Source organism: Protopterus annectens, chromosome 1.part1, assembly GCF_019279795.1.
Source record: "Protopterus annectens isolate FY-2018-M chromosome 1.part1, PAN1.0, whole genome shotgun sequence".
NCBI lineage: Eukaryota > Metazoa > Chordata > Ceratodontiformes > Protopteridae > Protopterus > Protopterus annectens.
The window spans coordinates 1,972,100,357-1,972,128,271 of record NC_056726.1 but is presented as its reverse complement, the minus strand read 5'-3'; the positions used below and the strand labels follow the sequence as shown (position 1 = coordinate 1,972,128,271).

At 40.8% G+C, this 27,915-nt stretch overlaps 1 protein-coding gene across 1 annotated transcript in view; it reads right to left on the bottom strand.

Moving 5' to 3' along the window:
• LOC122813118 (uncharacterized protein KIAA1841-like) overlaps positions 1–27,915 on the bottom strand; it is a 1,352,705-nt gene that overhangs the window by 1,276,496 nt on the left and 48,294 nt on the right. The window contains exon 2 of the mRNA XM_044085254.1: positions 9,501–9,559. Within this exon, the coding sequence (XP_043941189.1) occupies positions 9,501–9,559 (59 nt within the window). The remainder of the gene's footprint in view (positions 1–9,500; positions 9,560–27,915) is intronic.

Below are 27,915 nucleotides of genomic sequence, written 5' to 3'. Positions count from 1 at the left end.
GGATCTAGAAGAGAAAATATTACAAACAAGAGTAGATTTTTGAAAGTATATGGAATATTTGGTATGGAAGATGTAAATTCAATATCAAGAACTTACTCAGAATTTACATATTATTCCCCAAGATAAAATAACTGGGTAGGATTGGATAGAAATTATATTTCACAGGATCCATCTAATAAGTATATTCGCTCATACACAATGATAACTAACGCAATGCTGTACAATGAGACACTGGCACTTTTCTACTTATATGTTAAAAGAGAGAAATTTAAGGAATGAGTAGATATGATGTGACAGTTATCAAGAAAGCCAGAAATTATTTCAGAAGGAAAGCTAGTGAGCAAGAATAAAATGCAAATGAAGTTTAAAATATGGTAGAAATAAGAGAAAAAGAGCTATAAGAAAGAACTAAACTTAAATTATTTAGAGAGATTCACAAAGGATAAAATACTTCAGAAGAACAAGAAAAGCAACAGCTGAGAGCTAAAGGGAAAGTAAGGGAGTATTTGGATAATATGCATGAATTTACTTAGAAAGTGTGTTTAAGCAACTAATTTTAATAACTCTAGAATGCAAAAACTTTTAGCACAATGACTTAGACGAGAGAAATCAGAAAGAGTTACAGCCAAACATATGGACCCAGAGATACTACAAAGACTTCAGAAATTTTATGAAAGTTTGCATAAAGCAGAGAAACATAGAAGCCAAAAAAGGAAACAAACTGAAATATTTATGGACAATACAATTATTTCATGATTAGAGGAAAATAAGGAGCAACAATTAAAAGCTAAAATATGAAGAGGTAAGCTAAAAACAGTGATATACAATCAAGGAACAGGTAGGTCTCCAGGAACAGATGATATTCCTGTGGAAACCTGGAAGATGGGATGGAAGATCTGTAAGGTCTTGCTGATAACATTTTAAAATCGGAAGAGGGATACCAGCATTGAAGAAAGTTGTGGTGGCTGTGTCATCCAAGAAGGTAAAAAAAAATTCTTCAGGTCTACCTTCAGACACATTCATTAAAATTTTAACCCATGGCTATGATGAGTTTGTGCCTACATTAGCTAAGGAAATGGCAAAGGTGAGATAAGAGCCAATGTGGTTTTAAGGAGGGGCAGCAAGTATTCGGAAACATTAAAGAACAATGGTGATCAAGAGAGAAGCAGTGCATAGGAAACACTGCTATTGTTGATAGGGCTTGATGCAAAGTCAGCTGGGGTTTTATGAGTATGGCAATGGCAGCGTTTGTGTTCCCTGACAGAATAATACTGTTAATGAAGATAGATATGAAAGATCGGAGACAAGAATTAAGGTGGGAGGGGTCCTCCCTGTCAAGCTGTTTGAAAAGAGGAACCAGGCAGTGAGGACCTGTTTCCCCACTGTTACTTGATTTATGTTTTGAACCACCAGCAAAAAATAAGGGGTTCACAAATTCAAGGCTATAGCTGGTATGGAAGTTAAAGTTATTTACAGATAATATTTTGCACTTGATAAATCCAGAAGAGAACATTTTGGTGCTGTGGAATATTTTGAAACAGTTTCATTTTTTTTTCCAGGAAATATAATAAATCACGATAAAATAAAGATTATTACAGCAAACCACACAACCATGTATAAACTGGATCAGAATGATAAGCTGAAGTAATTGGGTGTATTGATTAAAAAGGAATATGTCACGGCAGCCTAAAAAAAACTATGCAGGAAGTAAAAAAATATTACAAAAAGTGAAAAAGTGGAAGCTACATATTAGGGCTTTGGATAGTAAGGTACAAACAATGAACTTCTTTTTTTTTTTTAGTCCCTTAATCTTGTATACAGACCAAGCTTAATTTCATCAACCAGAGGAGAAGTTGTGGAGGATGATAAAGAGTAAGATTTTTTTTTAGGAGGGGAAGAAAGCACAAGGTAAGGTGATAAGTTAATTCTCCCCACAGAACAAAGTGGTTTAGATTTATCTGACTTGAATGGGTACTTAATTGCACATATGAAGGTAAGACTCCAACAATAATTAGAAGTTATGTACCTACCATAACGTTCCATGTTAGTTGTCTTCTCTCGCCTTCTTTCTTGCTGGATGGGTTCGGAGCCGATCCTCGGCTCCGACTCGGCACTTGCTTAGCTTGAGAACTCCTTTTACCAGCTCGAGGCAACCCTATATCCCATGATGCAAGGCGGGACTACCTCAGATCTCGTTTGGTAGCTAAGATACCCTGCTAAGGACTAACCTAGTAGAACTAGGAACACAAAAATTCCTAACAAAGGACTCTTCTATTGAAGACTCAGGAGGGAACAACCTGAGAAGAGGAAACTCTTCAAGATCTGTCCAGGCCAGGGGGAAGGAGGGAGGGACGCAAGAAAGAAGGCGAGAGAAGACAACTAACATGGAACGTTATGGTAGGTACATAAATTCTAAATGTTAAGTTGTCAATCTCGCCTTCATTCTTGCTGGATGGGACCGCGTCCCTAGCACCTGTATCCCGGGTGGCTCAATGGAACAGACTCTTGAGAACTTTGGAACCAAAACTGGCCCTGTCTCTGGAGGCCAAATCTAACTTGTAATGAGAGACAAAGGTATGAGGAGTGGCCCAAGTAGCTGCTGCACAAATGGTATCAATGGGTAGTCTATCCTGAAAGGCTGCGGAAGTGGATAGACTCCTGGTTGAGTGTGCTTTCGGTTTAGAAGGTAGTTGCTTGCCTCTGAGTGAATACACATAAGAAATGGTGGAAGACAACCATCTGGATAAGGTCACTTTAGAAACTGGGAGACCTTTCCTGTTTTCTGCATAGGAGACAAATAATTGGTCCGATTTCCTGAATTGTTTCGTTTTATGCAAATAGTACCTGAGCTGACGATGGACATCCAAAAAATGAAGCTTTTGTTCAGCTCTGTCAGAATAATTTGGGAAAAAAACTGGTAGATCGATGGATTGATTAATATTAGTTTGAGAAACAACTTTGGGGAGAAAGGACGGGTTAGTTCTTAAGGATACCCTGTCCTTGTGAAAAACCAAGTAAGGGGGACGGATGCAGAGAGCTTGAATTTCGGAAACCCTTCTTGCTGAAGTGACAGCCAGTAAGAATATAGTTTTCCAGGTCAATAACTTCAAGGAACATGATGCAGACGGTTCGAAGGGTGGTAAAATCAAGGATGCTAACATTAAATTCAGATCCCATTGTGGAGGAGGATGTTTTATTGGCGGCTTCAGAAGAAAAACTCCTCTCAGAAAAGCTTTGCATAGCCTGTGTGACATAATGTTATGATCTTGTAATCCAACATGATATTTGGAAATAGCCGCCAGTTGAACTTTGACTGTTGATGAAGAAGATCCTGACTGAAAAACTTCAGCCAGGAAATCTAAAACAGAATGCACAGGAGCAGTAAAGGGATCAATGTGCCTGGAGTTTGCCCAAATGGAAAAACGTCGCCACTTGCTAGCATACACGGTTCTGGTGGACGACTTCAAAGAAGCTACTAAAACATCTCTGACAGGATCAGAGATCATAGGAAGCCTGGCTAGGGAAGGAAGTGGAGCAACCAAGCAGTGAGGTTGAGAGAATGAATGGCCCGGTGCTGTTGACCCGACTGGTGGATCAAAAGATCCGGAACTGGGTCCAGATGCCAAGGCCGCACCAGGAGGTGACGTTGCAGAGTCGGGAAACAAATTTGTCGAGGCCAGTAAGGGGCAATGAGAATCAACTTGGCCCTCAAAACGGTTGCTTTCTGAATGACTTGTGGAATCAAGGGAAAGGGAGGAAAAGCGTAAAGAAGTCCCCAGGGCCAATCCTGGGTTAGAGAGTCTCTCAGGGGTTGGCCTGGAAGGGGAAAGAGGGTGAAAAAGTCGGGGCACTTGTTGTTTTGGGGAGTAGCAAAAAGATCGCAACAAGGTGTGCCCCACTTCAGAAAAATCTGGTCCACAATAGATTGATTGAGAGACCACTCGTGAGGCATGAGAATGGCTCTGCTCAGCCTGTCCGCTAAGAGGTTGGACCTGCCGGGGATGTGCGTTGCTATCAGAAACCGATGAGAGGATATTGCCCATTGCCAAAGTCTGAGAGCTTCTCGACATAACGGATAGGACCTGGTCCCGCCCTGCTTGTTGATGTACCAGACCACGGACATGTTGTCCGTTTGTACTGCAATAGTCCCCGCGGGAAGAAAGTCGTTGAGGGCTTGCAACGTTAAAAGCACCGCTCTCATCTCCAGGACATTTATGTGCAGATGGTATTCTATGGGCTGCCACATCCCGTGGACCATCCTGCCCTGATAATGCCCCCCACCCGATCAGAGAGGCATCCGTAGTGACTGTGGCAACCGGAGGAGGGAGAACAAATGGTCGGCCCTGGTGAAGGAGAGGGGAAGATATCCACCAGTTCAGATGAGCTCTGCACGATTGAGTGACTAAAATTTCGTGTTTCATCGGAAGACTGTGGAACGACCACTGAGTGAATAACATCCACTGCAGCAGACGCATGTGGAAGCGAGCCAGTGGTAGAAGAACAATGGCCGCAGCCATAAGACCTAGAACTTTCAGAATCAATCTGGCTTTGGCTTTGTTGCTCTGCAATAATATCCGAACGAATTTTTGGATGTCCAGAATTCTCTGATGTGTTAGTGTGGCTGACAACTTGACGGTGTTTAATTCTGCGCCTATAAAGGTGATAGATTGGCAAGGCCGCAGAGAAGATTTTTCGAAATTTATTGAAATTCCCAAACTTTTGCAAAGCTGCAGAGTGTAGTCTCTGGTCTGAAGAAGCTGATGCCTGGTGGTGGCGGAGAGGAGCCAGTCGTCCAAATACGGAAACACCTGGAATCCTTGACGTCTCAGGTGAGCTGCGACCACTGCCATGCATTTGGTAAACACTCTGGGGGCTGAAGTGAGGCCAAAGGGCAGGGCTCTGAATTGATAATGACTGGTCCCTAGCCGAAAGCGGAGAAACCTCCTGGAGCGCCTGTGGATCTTTATGTGATAGTACGCGTCCTGAAGGTCTATCGAGCACATCCAGTTGTCCTTGCCCAGAAAGGGCAAAATGGACTGAAGCGTGACCATCCGGAATCTTGCCTTCTTGACAAATCTGTTTAGATTGCTTAGGTCTAGTATAGGTCTCCAATCTCCCGTCCTTTTGGTGACCAAAAAGAATCTGGAGTAGACGCCGGATCCTACTTGGTCTGCTGGAACAGTCTGGATGGCTCTTTTGTGTAGGAGCTTTGTAACCTCCTGTTCTGCCAAATCCCTTTGACCGGGTGAGATGTCTAGAAGGGATTGGTGAGGTACGGGATACCTTTCGAAGGGGATTTTGTAACCCTCGGATATTATTGACTGTACCCACATATCTTGTGAAAGGGAACGCCAGGCTACTGGGTACAGCGAAATCCTTCCCCCGACTGCCTCCAAGGGTGGACAGTCGGGCAACACCTCAGGGATGCTGAAAGGGCTTCTCAGGAAGAGACTCCCTGTTGCCCTGGTTCTGAGGACCCCCTCTGCCCCTAGGGCGGCGTTTATTATTGTTACCCCCTCTGCCTCTGGGGGTAAACTGTCCACGTGTGTCCGGCGCTGCTCCTTGGGCTTTGCGGAACCACATCTTTCCTCCCTTCTGACCCTTGGGGTAGGGTCTAGAAGGGGTGGAAAAATGGACTCCAACGGCAGAAAGAGTTTTGCCGTCCTGCTCACACCTGGTCAAGGTTTCCTTCACCTGAGGTCCAAACAAAGCCGAACCGTCAAAGGGGGTATTGGTGAAGGACGCCTTAAAAGGGTCCGCAAAATTACAAAGCCGCATCCAGGCTTGATGTCTAAGAGCCACTCCTGTGCCTGCGGCCCTGCTCGCCCCATCGGCTGCATAGGATATGAGCCGCATGGAGGAGTTAGTTAAGGAATTCAGGATTGCTAGCTGTGAGGCAATCTTTTCTTGAGCCCCAGCAGCAGAAGGATCCTGGACCACTTCACCTAGTTCCTTGAGAATATCTCTTTGAAGCCTGGTGAAGTGACAAAGGTAGTTCAGCGAACGCATAGCAAAGGTCGCTGAAGAAAACATCCGCTTTCCATACCTGTCCATGGTCCTAGAATCTTTGTTAGGAAGATGGACAGGTATTGAAGGATCCGCAAGTTCCTTCTTGGTGGCCGCCGCCACCACCATAGCATCCACAGAGACACCCTTGGAAAGAAACTGCTTATCTGCAGGGGCTGTGATAAATTTGGATGGTCTCCTGGGAACCGGTTCCACAGAATCTGGAGCTGCCCACGCCTTCCGAGCCACTACCTGCATAAGTGGGTCGAAAGGCGGAGACACCCAGGAGGTGGAGGGTCGGGATCCAAAAGCCTCCAGGTATACCGACTCATCCTCGGAGGGGTCAATGGAGGGCCAATTCCCCCTCTCTTTGAGGAGCTCAAGGATGTCTGAAAAGGAGACATCCTCAGAGGGGGACCGTGGGGAACCCTCCGACTCATCTAAGTTGGTATCAGATGTTGTAGACTCAGGGGAGTCTGTGTGTTTCCTCTTACACGTCCTCTTCCGAGGAGGTTCCCCTGCAGGATCAGGAGAAACCTCGGAAGAGGAAGATATTCCCAATGGGGACACCTGGGGCGATGGATCCCTGGGCCTGGGAGCAAGAGGCTGGCAAGAGGCGTCTACAGGCACCGAAGAGGGAGGAGCTAATGGGATGGACCGTTGACCTGGCTCAGGTGCCAGGACACTCCTCATCACCTCAAAGGCTCCCCTCCCAGGGAGGCTGGAATATTCCCGTTCCGAGGAAATAGGAACTCCCGGCTCCACTGAGAGGGAAGGCTCCGAGGCTGATGTCGGTGCCGAGCTTACCAAAGCCGAAGCCCTGAGAGGGAGAGCAGGGTCGGACAAGGGTCCGATGCCACTAGCCCCCTCGGAGCCGACAAGGGAAACTCGACGACCGGATCCCTCCAAGGAAGGTCTCATGGAAGAGATCGGACCCGAAGACGACGGAGCCGAAGAGGGATGTATCGGTTCCGGCGCCGACACGGTCGCTGTCCCGAGAAACTCCGGCTCCGAACTCTGGAGGGGAGTCGGAGGAGGAAGTTGAAGGGGTAAATCAATAGCCGAAGTCTGCTGAGACGGGCTATGGAGCATTTGGGCTAGTGCCTGCGACTTCAACAGCCTGCTTACCACCCTCTCTAAATCATGGTCAGACAGCCTGGAAGATCTCGAAGATCGGCTCCGATGACTCTGCTCCGACAAAAGAGGAGACCCCGGAGCCGAGTGGATACTCTCCAACGAAGGGGACCAAGATCTCTTCCTGGACGAAGTCATCGGAGCCGATGTCCCCTGAGTTCCAGATGGAGCCGAAGGCTTCTCGGCTCCGATACTGGACAATATGTCGGCTCCAGCCGGAGCCGACAAGGCAACAGTAGATTGGGTGTCGGAACCGACACTACTACTTTAGAAGAAGAAAGATCGGCTCCGGCCGGAGCCGATCTCGACTCCGATGGAGTCGGAGCCACCGGAGAAGGCTTAGAAGCTGAAGCCTGAACCTTCGGTGGCTTCGAAGGTTTGCTAGACCCAGTTTTAGTGGGTGAACCTTCTGGCTTTAGTAAGCCACGGAGGATCAATTTATTCCTCCTTTCCTGCAGGACTCTCTGGCTAAAAGAATGACACAAAGCACAGGAGTCCTGCAGGTGCAAAGGCCCCAGGCAGTAAACACAAGAAGTGTGACCATCTGTCAGAGACATTTTCTGACAGCAAGAGTCACACTTCTTGAAGCCTGAGACCTTGCCTTCCTTAGACATAGTCCAAGAAGAAATAAGAGTCACACACACACCCCAAACAATCACACAATTAATCCCAACAAACACAGACACCCAGGGTAGGGATTAAGAAGGGGGCCTAGGCCTAACTGAAAAAAACTTTAAACTTTTTACAAAAACTAGAAGATTTTAACTAAATGGGGAAATAGGGTGGGCTGTAGAAACACTACACTCTATAAAAGGGAACAAGGAAGAGATAAAACCCTGACTAAGCTTTTGAAATTTCCAACTTACCTCAGCTGGCAAAAAGGAGACCTCTTTCGCAAAGCGGCAAACGAGATCTGAGGTAGTCCCGCCTTGCATCATGGGATATAGGGTTGCCTCGAGCTGGTAAAAGGAGTTCTCAAGCTAAGCAAGTGCCGAGTCGGAGCCGAGGATCGGCTCCGAACCCATCCAGCAAAAATGAAGGCGAGATTGACAACTTAACATCAGACGGTTATACATTAAAATAGAAAAGAATTAAGAAATGGGGGAGGGGTGTTCTAAAAATAAAAAAGCAAGGAATTCAGATGCAATACCTAAAGGAATTAACCATTATGCTGGTAAAGTAATAGAAAGTTCTCTACGAAATAAGCCAGGACAGGAATGGAGAGTGATGATTTTTTTTCAGTAAGTACTCTAAGAAATAAGACAGTATGGGAACAGAAAAAGGAGATTTTGCCAATAGGTATGTCTGCAAGTAAGGGTACATAAACATTGCAAGAGGTACTGGAATTTACCAGAAGAAATTAGCAAAAGTACCATGGTAACTGGAGCAAATAACCAGGGAGGGAACAATAAGAGGGTTGAGGATACACAGATGGTTGGACTGCAGGTTAAAGCCTGCCTTCCCATTAAGGGATTGCGATAGCATAGGCTAAGAGAAAGAGATACAAGAGTGCTATGTGAAAGAGCAGCTCTGGCAGAGTTTTAAGTTGAGTGTAGAACAGAATATCCTATTAAAAAAGGATAATTAGTAGGACATGTACATTACTGTATGAGAACTATCATCATAAAAGGTTAGAAAAGACTGGGAAAAAGAGAATACAAAGGCAATTTACAGGGGAACAATTAGAATACATTTGTAAGGCTTCCAACTGTGCAACAAAGTCCAAAAGGATTAGTTTTTTTGCATGACTGTGTTTGCACAGATATTTTTATACATCAAGTAAGCCAAAGCATTTTTTCCCAGATACATAGCAAATTTTGGAGGTGGTATGGGGAACGGAAGTCATTGTGAACATTTTTTGGAGGGAGGGGTGTAATGAGTTGACACATTTTAAAAATTCCCTACAATGTACATTGATAGAAACGCTGGGGGGAACAAATGGTTGTTACTAAGGAAATTATGATTTTCAACTGTGATGCAAGATGAATTGCCTAGACATAGCAAGGCCTTACTAAATTTAATGTTACTGGCTGTCAAAAAAGCTGTTGCTAGGAAATGGAAATCAAAAACTATTTCATCTGTAAAGGATGTCTGGGATATTGTAAAGGATATAAAAATGGCAGTTGGATCTTTAGAAAAGGGAAAGCACAGGTTTCATACAAATAAATGGAATTTACACACAGAATAAAGTTCACTCCTCTTTCTAAACATTAAGAAAAAGCAGATATTGAGCAACACATAATGGAGTGAATGAAAACTGTTAAATAACATGTATACTTCATGGCTTGCTTTATTTTGTACTAATGATTGTAAACCTACATTACAGATTAAAATTAAATAAAGATGCTTAAAATACTTACTAATGATTCCATCTTCAAAAATTCTGAAGAAATAAGGATTGAAATGACATTCCCTGGTTCTATAAAAAAAAAAGAAAGGAAAACAAAATGCAACTTTTACCAAGATTTATCATCCATTTGCAATAATCATTGACACAAAAGGAATGACAGTTTCAAAAACAGTTTGAAAGAGCAATGAAAGCGTTGAATTATAATCTAAATACCATGGCATTGGGATACTTATACCATATAAAGAAGTATATGAGAGATAATAGTACAACCATGTGGAAATACTAAGCAACAAAAACAAACATTTTTAAACTTGTCATCTGAATACAATACATATGATCAAGGCAAAATACTGACCAAGATGAATTGTAAATGTACTTTTTGTTGTGATTTATCCCAGGAATACTGACAAGTCCTAAGTCTTTTTTTTTCCAGAATCAGGTTTAATATTCTCTATCCATGCTTATTAGCATACCCCAAGTCAGTACTTCAGCTATGAACCAAAATGCTTCTCTCAGTAGTTGCAGGAAGAGGTCCTGGTGTACACTAAGAGGCTTGGTCTTGTTCATGTATTGACTTAGAATGTTATTTTAGAAAGTTAGCACTCCAGTAGATCAAATCCACACCTCATAGACATTATTCCCCTTCCTTTAGTGCACATCAATAGGCACCTGAAACCATGGATATGCAATTTCCAACTGTTCCTGTAGCCAACCTGCTTAAAATGGACATCCTGTGACAATGCAGCAGTTGTCATTTGTGACCACCAATGGTTGCTCGACACAGCCCATTCACAGACTTTCATTAATTCTCAGCACACAAGGTAAAGGTGTATTCCCCTTGTTTGCTGATGTATCAGACCACTGCGACATTGTCAGTGTCACATTCCAAACTTTAACAGGAATACTATTTACTCCTGAGGACTTTCGTGTAGATTGGTTATACATCATGATTTTTATCTCATCTCCTCCTATCTTAACCATTAGTAATTGAGCCTCATCTGCCTTTAACCTTGGCATATTTAATTCTTCCATAAACATTTCCATTTGAATCTTTTCTTGATTTCCATATTTCTCTGCTTTATACAGACTTTCACAGAATTTCCAACATATTTCTAATACCTCTAGAGGATCTCTTTACCTTCCTTGTTATAGGCTCCCTAAACATGATGACATCGCTGACTACATTCTGTTGCTTGACCCTTGATAAACGTTTTTGTTCTGTAGTGTTATCACAACACAGTTGCTTAACAGCAATCTTTCTAAACTCATGTATATTATCGAGGTAATCCCTTATTTTCTACTTGGCATTCTACAGGTGATCCTCTTCTTGTTCTGTGAGATTCCTCCCATTCTGCAATATGTTAACATTTGTCAGCCCCTCTAAATAATTTTCTTGCTTCTTAACCATAGTTCCCTTTCTTTTATTTCCAGCCTATTTTTAAATTCCACCTTAATTTTATCCCGCTCCCTAGCTATATTTCCTGAAGTAATTTCTATCCTCTTGATTAGCTCCTGAATCATCTCTACTACCCATTCCGTAAATTCCTCCCTTTTCAACAGATGCGTGAGAAAGCATGAGTGTCTAATTTTTATTTCAATACCCTGTGTTTTTATTTTAGTTATTTAATGGCAAATGATCTGAAATAGTTATTGGGTGTGTATAAAGACTTTCAATTAAATGCACATGTTCCTGTGAAATGTAAATTCTGTCTAGCCTAGCCCAGTTTTTATATCTTGGGGAATAATACATAAATTCACCACAAACTCCTATTACCGAATTAACATCTTCCATGTCAAATATTTTCAGAAATTTCTTCCAAAATCTACTCTCCTTTGTTGAACCCTTCCCTTCTGGGCACCCCAGAGGCATCTTCACTGCTGCAAATGAAATTCCAGTCCCCACCTACAAGTAATATTTCTTGCTGAAAATCAATTTCTACCAGAATTTTCTTAAGCTCCATTATAGCAGTTTTAGATGGAATATAAATCCATGCCAGTGTAATCCTCCTCCCTTGCCAGTAGCCCCTTAGCAATACAAATCTGCTATTATCTTTTTTTATCCTCTTCCATCATTATTGGAGCTCCTCTTGCACTTAACATAAGTACTCCTCTTTTCCTTTGTTCCAGATATTACACTGAATAACCATCCTGGAAACCTTTATCAAATTCACATGTTCAGTTCTTTACAAGTGCGTCTCCTGTAACATAGTTATGTGTACTCTACATTTTTAATATAGTTCACTATTCTTTCGTTTTTTTATTTATCTGTGAGACCATTAACATTTAAATACATTACTGTTGGACATGCTCCACTTAAAGAAATCCCAGTCCCTCCGAGCTACAAGCTTTAGGGAACTAAACCTAGTCACCACAATAAACAGAACATGCTGGAGGGATAGTTTCCTGTCCCAGAGACTTCCCATACTCTGGAACAAACTACCTAACTATATCAAACAAAGCTCCTCATTAGCACTCTTCAAGAAAAATCTTCATTGGATGGGAAATAGAAAATTCACCCCGGGATCACCTCTGTGGCACTGCTCGACAGGGGCACAGGAAAATAATTTTCTTGGGTGGCGAAAGCCAGGGTACATTTTTGGCTAGGCTTGTATAGGCCCTAGGGCCAACAGCCTAGTACCTACCTAGGAACCTATGAAAGCATCATTGTCTTAAAAAGTTATTATAGGTTCATAGGTGTGTACTAGGCTAATGGACCTGGAGTCTTTACAAACCTAACGCATAGGATTACCCTGGCATCGTGCCACCCGACCTTAGTTCCCAGTGCCTCTGTCGAGTAAAGCAACTGGAGTGATCCCTGGTGTGAATTTTCTATTTCCCATCCACTCATCAAGATTTCTCTTCAAGAGGACCAGTGAGATGCTCTGCTTGACATGTATAGGAAGTCTATTCCATAACATAGGTAGTCTCTGGGTTATGAACCTGTCCCTCCAGCATGTTCTGTTGATTGTGGTGATGAGGTTGAAGTCTCTGGAGCGTGTGGTGTGGAGGAATTGGGATTTCCTTAGATGTAACATTTCTAACAGAGCTGGGTCAGACATGGCTTTGTAAGTCATCCATAGATCACCTCTAAGTAGGTGATATGAGAAAGAGAATAGCTGGAGGTTTTTTAGTCTCTCCATATAGGACAAATGTTCAAGGCCTAGGATGCTCTTTGTGAGGTAACTTTGCAGCCGCTCTAGTTGTTACAGGTGTTTAGTGAGGTACATGCCAAATGGGCATTGTACTCAATGATTGGCCTAATGAGGGAAGAGTAGAGGGAGACAATGACCTCTTTCTTCCTGGATGCAAAACCCTTAGTAATGAGATGTGCCACACAGAAGGGCTTTCTGACCATAGTGGCAATGTGGTGGTCAAAAGAGATGTTCCCAGATCTCCTATAATGTCTTCTGTGTTCAGTGAACTGCCATGGATGTGGTAATTCATGGGAACCGGATTTTTTCCAAAGGGATGACGACACATTTTTTGGCATTGAGCTTAAGGCCATGGTTCTGACACCAGTTGTTGGTCTCAGTGAGGCCTTTCTGTAGGATGTCAACATCTCTTGGGGAGTTAATAACAGCTCCCAACTTGCAACATCTGCAAACTTTGTTAGCCAGAGTTCCTTCTTGTTGGCCTGGACTTCAGAGAAGTAGATACAAACAGGAGGGGACCCAGGACCGAACTCTGTGGGACTCCACTCATGACTGGTCGGCAGTCTGACTTGGAGTCAGCTACTGTGGGTTTTACCTGTGAGCCAGTTTGCAACCCATCTAGTGATATAAGGGATTGATGCCTAGCTTAGTGAGTTTTTCTATGACTCATGAGTGGAGAATGGTGTCAAAGGCCTTGGCCAGATCAAGGTAGGCTGTATGAACCACCTTGCCTTTATCCACAGCTCTGGTGACTGACTCACAGAAGTTAACCAAGTTGAGGAGGCATAATCTACCCTTCACAAAACCAAACTGTGTGGGATCCAGAGTTTGGAGATTCCCTATATCCTTGTTTACTAGGTCCATGATGATGCGTTCCATAGCTTTGCATATCAGACTCGTCAGGCTAATGGGACGATTGATTCCAGGGTCTGTAGTCGCTCCTCCTTTGTGGAGAGGGATGACTGTAGCAGTGCACCATTCAGGCGGGACAAAGCCTGAGGTGAGGCTGTGATTGAACAGGGCACACAGGTGACGTGCCAGTTCACTCTGTAGTTCATGTAGAACACAGTCAGGGACATTGCCAGGTCCCATAGAAGCTGTATTCTTGGCCTTGGGACAGTGCTGTTTTAACCTCTGCAGCAGTAATACTGGGTGCCTGGCAATCTACTGGTATTGTGACTGGCCCTTGGGGGGGGGGGTAAAGTTGGCAATGAATCTGTCAACCAGTATATTGGCAATATCTGTTGGTTCGGTATAGGAGGTACCATTGTGCAGTAGCTCAGAGCAAATCTGGGTATTGCCATGGAGATTCTTTACATAACTATAGAAGGCCTTGTGGTTGTCTTTACTATCGCCTGCAATTCTGGTTTCATAGCTAGCTTTAGAGGATTTGATGTGGGATCTCAACTTTATGTTGAGGCTGATAAGGGAGTTTTTCCAGTCTTGGGACTTCACCTTATTCTGCATCAGTTTCCTCCTTCTGTTGTAGAGTTTGTTTATGGCAGAGAACCACCAGATTGGCTTTTTGGAGAGCGTCTTGGTTCGATTGGGTATGGCGAGATCCATGCATTTGTGTATGTGTTCGTACAGTGCACTGGTGTATGATTCGGCGGTCATGCAACTGATCTCCATTTGCATGGGTGCCGTGAAGTTAGCCACCTCTGTTTAGGAGCCCAAAGTTAGCTTTGGAGAAGTTTTTCATGGTGGTTACCTTTGTTGGGGGGCTGTGGATTTCCAAGGTGATTAGTTTGTGGTCAGATCTAACCAGGGGAAAGTTGACTACTGGTGTAGAGGACTGGTCGCCCAGGTTAGTAATGACAAGGTCAAAGATGTTGCTACCTCTAGTAGGGGTAACAGCGAGCTGGTCCAGGGCATTGGAATTAATGAATTCCAGGAAACACTGGGCAAATCTATTGGTACATGAGTAGTTTTCCCAGTTAATGGAGGGGTAGTTGAAATTGTCCGGTATGAGAGTGATAGGTTAGACCTTAATATTCTCCAGGGTGCTTAGGAATGAGGAGTGTGAGTCTTGGGATATGGTTGGGGACCTAGAGCAGGCTACGACCTGAATCGCTGTCTTACTCAATGTTAGCAGCACCTGAAGCATCTCAGATGCGTTATGTTGGGCTACCAATCTGTAGTTGTGCGCATCCTTTATGAAACTGGAAACACTACTGCCTTTGGAGCTTCAGCCCAAGTTCTAGGGCCGAAAGGTGTGGAATGAGTTGTAGCCTGGTAGTGCAGGGGTGCTTGCTGCTGACTTGAACCAGGTCTCTGTTATGGCACAAATGTCGATGCTCTCCATTTTAAGGAGTGCTTCAAGCGAGTGCATTTTGAGATTTAGACTTCTAGCATTGAGCAGCATGACCCTCAGATTGCATTTGTTTGCAGCTGTTATGGTGGTAATTACCCAAACTCCTTTTCTGTTAAATGTCTAGTTCCAGCTTTTGTGTTAACATGCATACACTGTTTGGCAGGTTGAACTTTTATATAGTTGTTTCTAGTCATATCCATTTGAGCCTACGTTATATCTTACAAAGTGTTGTGTGATTGAAAGCCTTGTTCAAAAAATGAATAAGTGCCCAAATTCACCAATACTTCAAAATTAGCACTTAGGAAGCAGTCCAACTCCAATAAACACTTCTATTCAGCTTCACGAAGTAAAAACATCCACATCGGTGGTTCGGATGTTGCCCTGAGTCCTGAATCCTCCTCCTTCCTTGTTAGGGGGCAAAGAACAAGAGGAATACGCCTTCATCATTGAATGGCAAACTGGTGTGAGTACGATATGGAAGGAAACTCAAACACCCAGCAACGCCGAGAAGGAAAGGGGCGGTGATATGAGTGCAGTCGGCACTCTGACTGGTCAATTGCTGCAGCTGATGGAAGGGGAACATCTGGAACGCCGATGTGGGTTTCTTTACTTCGTGAAGCTGAATAAAAGTGTTTATTGGAGTTGGACTTCTTCCTAAATGCTAATTTTGAAGTATTTATTGAAAGCCCTCAAACAAAAAAGCAAACAATCCGCCATCCCCCTAAAACTTACTAATTTAACAGACAACTATATACATCTTCAAATAATGAAGCTTTACCCTCTTAACAGGAACAAATGTCACAAACTGACCGGTACACTCATAGACTTGAGTTAACTTAAAAGGTTATCCATGCTAAGACGCATGGTGCAGCATGGGCTTCTACTAAGTGCCAACTGGTTTTGTCTCATCTTTATAGCTCTTCCAACTGGAAAAACTAAATGCTTTCAGAGAGGATTACCTCCTAACCAGTTTCTCTTTTCTTTTTTCCCCAACCAATAACTCTCCACCAGACTGTAACCAATTTCTCTTTCAGACTGCCTCCATGGAGACACGAGAACCAGTCAGCTTCTCTAACATATTGTTTCCATGGATTTACAAGGGCCAGATACAGAATTGTTACTAAGCATACATTAATTTTCTAGAAAAAAAGCCTCTTAATATCGAATATTCTTTTCATTTACTTGCTTTCTCTTAAAACTTGTTACAAATTTTTTTTTTTATTTGCAGTTTGTTAACCGGGAAAGTCCATTTGGCCAAAAATGAGCCTGTTTTCAATGGAGGCCCGGAGAGAAAAGCTCCATATACAATTATTACAAAGTTAATATCAGCAAAGTTAACAAGTACAATATCTTCTTCTCTTTAGGCTGTTCCAGTTAGGGGTCGCCACAGCAGATCATCTGTTTCCATTTCTTCCTGTCCTCTGCATCTTTTTCTGGTCATACCCACCACCTGCATGTCCTCTCTCACCATATCCATAAACCTAATCTTAGGCCTTCCTCTTTTTTCCTCTTACCTGGCAGCGCCATTCTTAGCTTCCTTTCCCAATATATCCAGCATCCCTCCTCAGCACATATCCAAATCAATGCAATCTCACCTCTCTGGCCTTGTCTCCAAACCATCCAACCTGAGCTGACCCTCTAATATACTGATTCCTAATCCTGTCCATTCTCGTCACACCCAGTGCAAATCTTAAAATCGTTAACTCTGCCACGTTCAGCCTTTTTATCAATGCCACCGTCTCCAACCCATATGACATAGCTGGTTTTACTACCCCTCTTGTAGACCTTCCCTTTCACTCTTACTGGTACCTGTCTGTCACAAATCACTCCTGACACACTTCTCCACCCACTCCACCCTGCCTGTACTCTTCTTCACCTCTCTTCCACACTCACTATTACTCTGTACTGTTGATCCCAAGTACTTAAACTCATCCACCTTCGCCAACTCTACTCCCTGCAGCTTCACCATTCCTCTATCCTTCCTCTCATTCACACACACATTCTGTCTTAGTCCTGCTGACCTTCATTCCTCTCCTCTCTAGAGCATATCTCCACCTCTCCAGGGTCTCCTCAACCTGGTCCATACTCTCACTACAAATCACAATGTATAATTTTCAAAAAATACTAAAACACAGTAATATAAAAGACAAAATACTAACATTTGAGGAAGGTGATGTAACAAAGCATTGAAAGAAATTAAAACATAAGTATTTTTGAGTATGCAAGTACAATTTGGACTGCAGGCAGATATGCACTCATAAATCAATCTAAGGTCCTTAATCTAGTCATTCTCTTATGCAAGAATGAGAAAAAGCTCATTAATTGCATTGCAGTGCCTACATTTCTTAAAACTGAAAAAGAAAGAAAGGGGAAAAAGAACAGCAGGACCTATTTACAATCCCCATTACATTTAAAAATAACTGAGAAAATTTTATTTTATAGCATGCAAAGAAAACCATACACCACAAAAACACTATTAAAAAAGATTATCTTTACTTAGTTAACTTTCTCCCCTCTCTTCCTCTCCCCAAAGCATTTTTTCCAAACACTAAGGTATATGCTCTACTTCATGTCATTAGAGCCCCCAACAACTCAAATTGTGAAACAATCCATTTCTAGATTTTTCTTGTTCAGTCATATTTCTCAAATATAATTATAGCATTGTAATCCCGCATTAAGTTACTGTTTTTATTATTGTTAACCGCCATCTTCCAAATTCTGTCTCTGCTCCATTCCCAACATACTCTCAGTTCTTCTAGTCAACTCTTGTGGTCCCTTCTTTCTCACCAACATTTTCCATTGAAACAGTGGAAAAATTTCACAGGTAGTCTCTCTGTGGTCTTTATAACCAGAAAAAAGTAGTATCATCTCCTTCTGTTTCACAGCTCACTTTTTCTTGGACAAACCTTTGTAGTTCCTACTTAACATGCTTCAATGACTTTGCCCTTAAAGGGAATACCTTGAAGACTGCTGGGTACAGCAGTTTGAATCTCAACTGCATAGTGACATTTTCTGAATAGTGGAATGAATTTACTCCTCTTCTGCCTGGTGTACTAATGAGCAATCATTCTTCACAATCTGCTCTCTCTTAGTTTTAGTATTCTGTCCTTCTGCTGATAGGATTGCATCTTTACTATTAAAGGTCTAGGTTGCTTTCTCAGAGCCCGATTTGGAGCATACACATAGTATGCCTCCTGCTGTGGAATACCAGTCCAGTTGCTCATTTGTGCTTTCATAAAATTAATGCAGTCTGTTCCTTCCAGCTTCTCTGGTATAGGTGAAAATCTCAGGTTTTCCCTATGTGCTCTTTCCTCTAATTCTATTTTTTTTTTTAAACAACTCTTCCTGAGCAGTCTCATTCAGTCAGCCTTTTCTTCATTTCAGCCTCTGATTTTTGTAGGTTTATCACCTCCTCTGAATATCCATTTAAAGCTTCTTCCATTTTTTCCAGACTTTTGCTATTTGCATTGATATGCTCCCATCAGTGTTTCATTTATTTTAACTACGTTTGTGTGCACCTGTCTTCCTGTGGGTTACTGGAAATCATATCTGAAGGTTGCATTGCTTTTTTGATGAATAGCTGCAAGACTTTCCCCAGTCAGTGTTTCCTACTTGCTTTTTGTAGCTGTTTTTTTTTTCCAAGTGCTCTGTATTTCCTTTTTCCTGGCATCCAGGCAGTACACTTTCTAGCCAGTTACTGAAATTTACCCATAACCACAAAAGTCTACTGGCCTTCTCTGCCGAGCTTCTGTTTTCACACTGGGACAGCTAGAGCTAAGCTGTTACTCAATGTGCAGCCATCTTGTAAGTCCTCATCAGGCCAGTCATTGGGTATAATGCTCCCTTCAGTATGCACTAGTCCCAACATCTGACACAACTTGAATGCCTTCAATGCTTTAAGAAAATCAAGGTGCTCCCTATTAAAATGTCAGCACTCAAAATGGTGAGTGTCGACAAGCCCAAAAGAAAGAAAAACATAGATACGACAGAAAATTAGCAAATTATTTTTTTTACAGAAAGGCAAGCCCCTGTGCACTCCCCGATGGGGGAGAGGAAAGCCACCAAACTTGTATATACCAATTCAGAAATCACCATACCTCAGAGAAAATGGAGTAATCCAGAAAATGACCATCTCTGACTTAGTACCATTTAGTCTCATGAGTTTCAGGACTTGATCTAGTGGGTCCTGACATTTAAAATGGTTACCAAATCAAATGCAGATATCATAAAAATTACACAGGCCATCTCAAAGCTGTATCCCTTTTTAGGTGTCATATAAGCTACGCTAGGGCAATCTCTGCCAAGGATACAGAGGCTCAACAGATCCTATCAGACCTATTACACACTCACAAGTCCAATGATAGCATAAATACATGATGAAAGCATCTCAATCTCTTTTGCATTATAAATATGACATGCTGGAGGGATAGGTATATTAAACCCAGAATATCATTTCTATGGAACAGTCTTTCACTTCACATAAAGCAAAGTACTTTTTACTCTGTTCAAATGTCATTTGGATGACTGGATAAGAAACCGTAAATTCACCCTCCGGTTTAGCACCCATGTCTGTCATGGCAAGGGGCAACAAGTAAATGTCATAAACATATCATTGCTCTGCTCACCTCTAGATTACTCATACACAAAATATAAAGGCTAAAAAAACTAACATGGCAATGTAAGGCTAGGCTTCTCAAGATCCTCACAAATCAATAACCTAGCAAGTACCTTTGAATGCAAATGATTTGCTCAGAATCACATAGTAGGCAAACGGAGGTGGAAGGAATCAAACCCACTACTCTTTACTAAAGTAAGTAGCCCATTAACAGCTCATACCTTTTATTCCTCTATGCTGTCTTGATAGCTTGAATATAGAAACGTTCCTACCCTTTTTGTTAACAGCATAAGGTAGAAACAATTATTGTCCAAATAAACTGACACTGTCTGCACACATCTATACAGTACAATAGGGAGGGTGGCCTAATGGTTAAGGTGTTTGCCTTATAAACACAAGGTGCAGGATTTGAGTCTCACAAGGGATAATTGGCTAGGCTTAAAATTACCCACAAGGGCAGTTAGCCTAGTATTAATCTATGAACCTATAATCTACGAACCTATGAACAATAAGTACTTTCCTGAGTTAGAATAATTTGGAAATACACTGGCAAATTACCAGATTGGTTTATATTTGCTTCTATGCTACAATAAGCTTGAAATTAAGGTTTGATCATAGCACTACACTGTTCTTATACACCAACACGCACCTCAAAGGGTAAGAATGCAAAGTCAAACAAGCAGCAACAGTCCGGCAGCCCTTTAAGTGGATGCAGTACTTACTTGGATAAGGTCTCTCTCTCTGCTTTATAACATACAACACCTGAGAGGAATCAGAAATCTGTCCTCCATCCTAGTAGATTCAGTTCGATCTTTGAAAGGCAAAACTTTGCCCTGCTGCTGAATCATTAAGTGCAGAGGTAATGGTCATGTAGGCAAATGATCAAAGTTTTTTTTTTTGTGGGGGGGGGGCAGCAACTGTGACCATCAAACCCCTCTCCAATACACCTGCCTGTCCTCCATCTTAAGGTTCAACCTACTGCATTACACTTCTCTATGGGAAGCATAGACCAAGTACCAGGATGACGGTCATCATCTACAGGGCTGGTGTTTTACATAGCCCTATATCCCCTCCCCATATGCCTAGCATGCTTATGTATCATAATTCACCTTGTCCAACCAGTGTTATACATCGCTTCCCAAGGGACATGTACCTTATGCCTTCTTCCTGCCCACCTGCCTTCTGCCTATCAGTCTTGAGTTCCAGCCTTCATCAGTGCTCCACTACAGAGACATCTGCAGGCACCCTCCCTTCCGGCTCTGTCAGGTGCTTGAGCTGCTAATCAAAATCAGGTCTGTGCTTTTTCTCTCTACAGCACTGGGTTGTGATCAGGGTATTACCAGGAACGCCATGGCTGTACTGGCAAAGAAGGAGCTATCAACATTAGATTGGTCTTCTTGCTTTGAATAACAGTTCCTGGATCAAGGAAAAGAGAGGCAATGCATACATTAAAGTCAGAGTACATGTGAAGCAAAAAAAACATTCATCTACCACTCAGGTTGAAAACCAGAACAATTTTTCCTCTATCCCTGATGCCTGCCAACCATGATCCCTTCTTATGATCCATTGTCCCATTCATCACACATGTGGCAAGTGCCTTTCCCAGACCATTCATTCCCCATAAGGTAACTGACGATTGGAGAAGCTGTCATTCAAGCATGCATCGGGTCCTTTTGCTTTAAGGCTACATATCCCCACTTCTCTGAGAGCACCCACATCACCACAGGGAAATATTATATCTTCCCTCAATGTGTGCGCTTGTATAGAGACACATACACAATATAAAGCAATACCATCCCCCAGTTTGCTAGAGCAAAGCCCAAGTTCCCCAGTTCTGACCACATCTGATGACTTCTGCATAGTAACAATCAATGAAAACCCCATCCAGATGGATGACTGGTCATTGGCTGCTCAGTTATCCTCCCTCATCTAATTCTTCTAGCACCTGAACTATCTGAATTTGGGATGCTATTCAGAATTTTACTTCTCTATGCCACAGGGATGGAAAATGAAACATAAGGTCTTGACATGACTGCTGTAATATGCAGCAAGCAAGGCCAGTTGTACAAGGACCTTATTGTGTAAAATTTCTTCAGATACAGGAATCCAGATTCGACTTATGAGCCAATATTTTCTTCCTTCTCAGGGCAATGACTGATTCTGTGGAACTGGATGGATTAGTAACGAATTTAAGTTGAACTACAATGCTGTCTCCCAGTTTCCAATTTCCTTCTTCCACAGATGGAAAAATCAGATCTCTGCTAGTTTATATATCATATTTCATTTTATTTGCACTTTGTTGGCAAGGTTATTTCCACTAGGCCACTGGCCTCTTTTCAAGGAGACCTGTGCAGATACTCATATAGACTATGGGAACTTTGGCCAGGCACCAGAGAACTTCCACTACTTTTTTTTAATAAGTGTTATAGGATCATTTACATCCACCTGAGCTACCAAAAACTCAGAAAAATAGGACCACAGATTAACACTGCATTTGAAGGATGGCACACTCAGGAGTACAGCATTCCCTTTGCACTGAATTGTAGTGCTAGCACTGGAAAATGAATCCAACTGCTTGGTATGGGAACAGAACTATTCTACCTGATATTTCACCCCCAAATGAGTGTGTGCTACTGTTTAGATGGATGAGTTCTTTCGTATCTTCAGCATAATATAATGCAACCTCACATAAGATAACTGATTATCCATTAATTCCACTTGCTTTGAGTCACTGCAGAACTGTTTGTAACAAATGGTACTGCAAGTCTATTTGAGCATGACAAACTGCTTTCAATTCTTTCAGACTGGCATGAAAAGATTTCTCCCACACAGAACTGCCTTATAATGGCAAGATGTTGAGATGGAGTTCCTAGCATTATCTGAAGACTTTGTTAAGCACAGAGTTTCTGTAGGAGAAATGCCACTCCAGTGGATCACTTTACTATGCCTGGCACCACAGGATTTTTACTATGCCTGGCACCACAGGATTTCATGAATCATCATTTCCAGTGGATTCTTGCCTAGATTCTATAGGTCTCTGGGGTATAAGAGTTTTTCTCTTATAAAGTCTTACATGATAAATGACAGAGATGCTGGAGTCTGAGTGAACAGACATGGAGTAATCAGCTTCCCAAGTTAGCTCCGGCCACAAGGGATGAGATCTCTGCTATAAAACATTGCTAAAACAAATTAGTCACAGCAGGATCCAAAAACTAGAATCTGCTAAAAGTAAAACTAATTTGCTCAGTCCAGCAGTACTACAGGAACCCATAAAAAGTGTATGTATCAGAGTGGGAAATGCTTCCAGACTGTATGGTGCTCGCAGCCGACATGGCATCTAGTTCACAGATTCCCAAAATTGAACTGTGCCACAAATTAGATAATTTAATTGCACTGATCTCCAGGGTACTGGAGGAAACAGAAGAATGCAGAATTGAAAGGGGAAGTAGCTGCTCAATTTTTTTTTGCTGGAGCAATACAGTGCAGCAATACTTTCCCTAGAAGACTGTACACAATGCCACAAGGTCCAGCTTCAATCTCAACAACATTCCATTCTCTCTCACAGCACAGATCAGCAAGTACTGTGATGATCCTGAACAGAAGCAGGCTGAATAATCAATGGCTTGCAGAGCTGCCAGAGGGTATGGAAAAGGATGGTGTGTGCGCTTTTGAGAGGACAATCTAGCAAAAGTACTGAGTTTATTCCCTTCATAGCCTCTCAAAACTGAGAGGATTCATCAGGCTCTCTGACAACCAGGCCCACTATGATAACCCTGAAGGAACACTATCACTCCTACAAGCACACATTTGTGTATTACTCTCTGTAGAAAATAAAGAGGCCAGGCAAACTGCAGAAGTCATCTTCTTGTAAGGGTGCCAGCAGGTCCAGCTAAGTAGGCAGAAGTCATGAATAATAAAAGAGCGTGGGCTATGCTCAGAAAGAAAATGGGAGGATTCTTTTCAACCACATACTCTGAGTGCCAGATCAGAAAGCAAACCACCTATGAGAGCTTGGTTTCATTACATGTTGCAAATCATTATGCCTCTTTACAAAATATGGAGGATATCTCCAGTGATCAGCAAACTTGGGGAGACTTGGTTGACAAAATGGAGTCCTCTGCCAAAGCAGCAACAGAGTCCCTTGTTACAGAGCATAGAGAGAAGTCTGCTCAATGAATGCTTCTCAGGAGAAAAATAGGGGTATTGAAAAAGTCTTAATAAACCTAAGGAGACTATGCTTATTAAAAAGGGGACAATGACAATTCTATATATTTGAAAACCGGGACCCAACTGCAAGTTACCTTCTAATAAAGTTCTTTATGCTTAGCTAGCACTGCACACCCTCGGGATTATGGGGTCTGGGGTGAATTAGTTCAATAAACAGAACTGAGCCTTGATGAGCTGGTTCCACCCTAGTTTTGGCTCACTATAAAAGAGTGTTGTAACTACCACAACTTATTTATTTATTCTTGGATACATTATTAATGATTTACTGTCTCACTACAACTGTTTGTGCTTTAAATATGATCACGCGTACAGGCTGTGGTTCTTGTAATTAACTTCAGCTGTCAGGACATACAGAGCCAGTAAATGGAACACCCCAAATATGCTACACAAACATGGCCTACAGTGATAGTTATGCAAGGCAGGGACTAAAGGCAGATTTTTACATGCAGACTACCAAGTTGGGGCCACCTCTCAGTCAACTAAAAGAACCATTGCTTGGTGACATAAATTAGTATAACTGTGCATCTCTAATTGCTGAATGTTACTATCAGTGACATCAACCACTCTCATTCAGCCTTTTTTTCCTTATTCTTAATGATATTGCTTTCATTTCTCATCCCTGTCTCTTCTTTGATGGTTCACACTTATTAGAAGGGTATGATTATTATTTAACAAAAATTAAGAGACTGCAAATAGATAATACATATTTTCATGAATGCATTAAAGAAAAAGTTGTCCTAAAGGGGTTAAGCATGTAGCGATACCCAAATGGATTAAAAGCTCATACTGCTTTATTTAATGAACTTACTTCATTGTTTGACCAACATGGTTATGATTACATGAATTTAATTATTAAACACAATGATACATTAATGAATTGATTGAAACTGTAATCCAGTTAGACAATGTAATATGTACACATAGAATGTATAATGATTTAAATAATGCACATGTAAAGCTTTTTAAGAATATTAATTCTCTGGGCTTTAGCAATCATAACCTGTAAGGTTAGGAAGCTAAACAGAGATAAAATGGAGTATAGTAGAGGTGTGACATATCCTAACCCACCACCTTTGCAAGAATGGGGTAATAAACTTAATAAACATTTTGGAAACAATTTGAATGCTGTTGAAACACAACCCTCACATATTGAAGATGAGGATACTTTTTTAGATCAAGAAGAATACCCCCCCCCCCATTGAGATGTTCAGAACGTCTAAAGAACAGGAATACCTCAATGGAAAATATGAGAGGGGAGGGGTATCAAACACCACAACGATCAAACAATCGGTGGAACAGAGGAGGGAAAATGAATGTGAGGGGAAGATAACCTTACAACAGAGGTTGGAACAACAGAGATTAAGTTATGATAATTTTCATGTATTACATGATTATGTAGTTCCGCCACTCACAGCAATGGACTCTTTTGATCATATATTACCCCCTTGTTCCATAGTTTCTAACTCTTTAGGAGATTTTAATGTATATAATTTTTCAGATCTAACATGGCATACTGTTTATTGTGACATCTTGGCAAAAGGTTTTATGTTTGTAGCCTGGCAACATAGTGACTGAGCTAATGTACTTATGGATTTGAAACTTTTTACTAGAAAATTAAATTTAAAAGTGTTATTTCAAAATTCTTTTTTTGAGCAGATTTTGAATCGCCTTACTATTTCTAGCACCTACAATCCCCCATTACACGTATGGTTTCATTATTTGAAAAAATGTGTGAACTTGATATTCGGAGTTCAACATCCAGGTACAGGTGTGTAAATAGAGAAGAGTTAAAAGAAAAGCAACTTATTAATGAAATTGGTAGTTTCTTACATAAAGTGAGAATTATGAAACCAGATAAAGGGGGAGGTGCAGTTATAATGAATGTTAAGGATTTTAAGAAGAAGATTGCTTACATTTTAAATGGGAACACTTATGTAAAATCTTCTATTAATGAATTAAATGGGGCATATGTAAAAATTAAAAATAAATTACATGATTTATTTATAGAAGGATCTATTTCAAGAGACAAACTGAATTATCTTACAGTTATGCCTCCAAAGCTTTCAGTAATTTTTGGGCTACCGAAGTTGCATAAAAATATGAAGCAACCACCTATGTGTCCGATAGTAAATTCTAAAGGCAGTTTTACCCAACCTGTGGCTAAATATTTAGATAGTAAATTAAAAAAACTTGTATATAGTGAAAGTCACATTTGTAAAGATGTGTGGAGTTTTTTAAAAGCTATTAATTAAATTCCTTTTAAGCATTCTTATATGTTTTTGACTATAGACATTAAAGATTTATATTCCACTATGCCCCATGAAATTGGATTGGAATGGATTGAGGAATATCTATTTGTTAAGAAAGTAGATCATTTTAAGGTTTTATTATATTTGCAGTTTATGGAGATGGTTTTAAAGAATAATTATATTTTATTTGAAAATGAAATATTTTTACAACAAGAAGGCGTTGCCATGGGATCTGCCTGTGGTGGCACATATGCTAATATAGTGGTAACCCAATGGGAAAGGAAATATTTATTTCCTTCCATATTTTATTCTAATATTAAATATTACTGTCGCTTTTTAGATGATATTTTTATTTTATGGGATGGACCCTATGAGAAATTCAATGAATTTATGGTTTATATTAATTCGACAACTCAGTTTTTTAAGTTTACTCATAATGCTAATTTACAAGAGATAGCATTTTTAGATATTTTATTAAGGAAATATTATATAAACAATAAATTTATTTAAATAAATACAGGAAAGAGACAACTGTAACTCTATTACATTATACTAGAAGTCACCCATTTAAGCAAAAGAAAGCCATCGTGAAATGTCAACTTCTTCGTGCAGCACGAATGACATCTAATTTTGATGATTTCCTCACTGTGTGTGACATTTGAAAAATATGTTTGTAAAAAGAGGATATCCTGTAAGATTTGTTACTGATAGTCTTAGAAGTAGTGAATAAGAGAGAAAGGAATTTTTTTACTCCATTGTTAGCTGAATGTTCAACACAACAGAACACCAGGTTCAGTTTTATTGATAGTGAACAGGACAGTATTAATAGATATTATAACACATCTTTTGTTACTACTTATACTATTGATAGTTCCAAACTTAGAAATATTTTAAATAAAAATTGGAGCATCTTAAAACAGGATAAGAGTTTGAGACAATATGTTGGTGAGGGACCCACAATGTTTTTTAGGAGAGGTATGAATTTGAAAAATTATTTTGAAAGAACCCCCATTACTATTAAATTTGATGGTGCCCGTATAGGAAAATGTGGGTCTTGCAATTTTTATAAATATATTAAAGAAGGATATCTGTTCGAAGTTAATAAATGTATGGTTAAACTGAGGAGCAAATACAACTGTAACTCTGAGAGAGTTATTTACTGTGCTATGTGTGAACAATGTAACAGTTTCTATATTGGTAAAACCGATAAGGAAACTAAAGAATCATATATATGAACATTTGTATGAAATAAGGAAACAAATGCACTTTATAAGCACTTGGTTGAGAATGAGACACATTCCTTTAAATTCTTTGTAATTGACCATATTTCTATTGAAATAAGAGGAGGTGCTTGGTCTAAGTTATTAGAGAAAAAAGAATTGCAGTGGCAGCTATTTTTAGATGCTGCCAATTGGCCACTACTTAATGAAAGTATCTAAATTAGTTCATTACTGAGACTAAAAGCCTTGCTTAGATAATTATATATTTACATATTCTATATTACATTTGTTATACAGTTTTTAGATACATTTTTATATATTTATATTTTTAGAATGCATATATTTATTGTTTTGCTATAGTATTATTAGTACAAATTATATAAGCATTTTAATGTTATACGTGTTTAAGGGGGCGTGGTTTTATGTATTCTTGTGCATGTGACTATGTTAAAATCAGTTAAATACTGTTGGAGTTTATATGCCTCTTGTCTGATGAAGTCCTGTATTGGTGGGACAAAAGCACTTACCAGTTGTTTTTTTCAATAAATTGCTTGCTACTACTTGGATCCAGTGTTTTTTCAGCATTTATGTGGCTGTTTGGCATTATTTGGATTCAAAATTAACACTATTTAAGTGCTTCGGCTATCC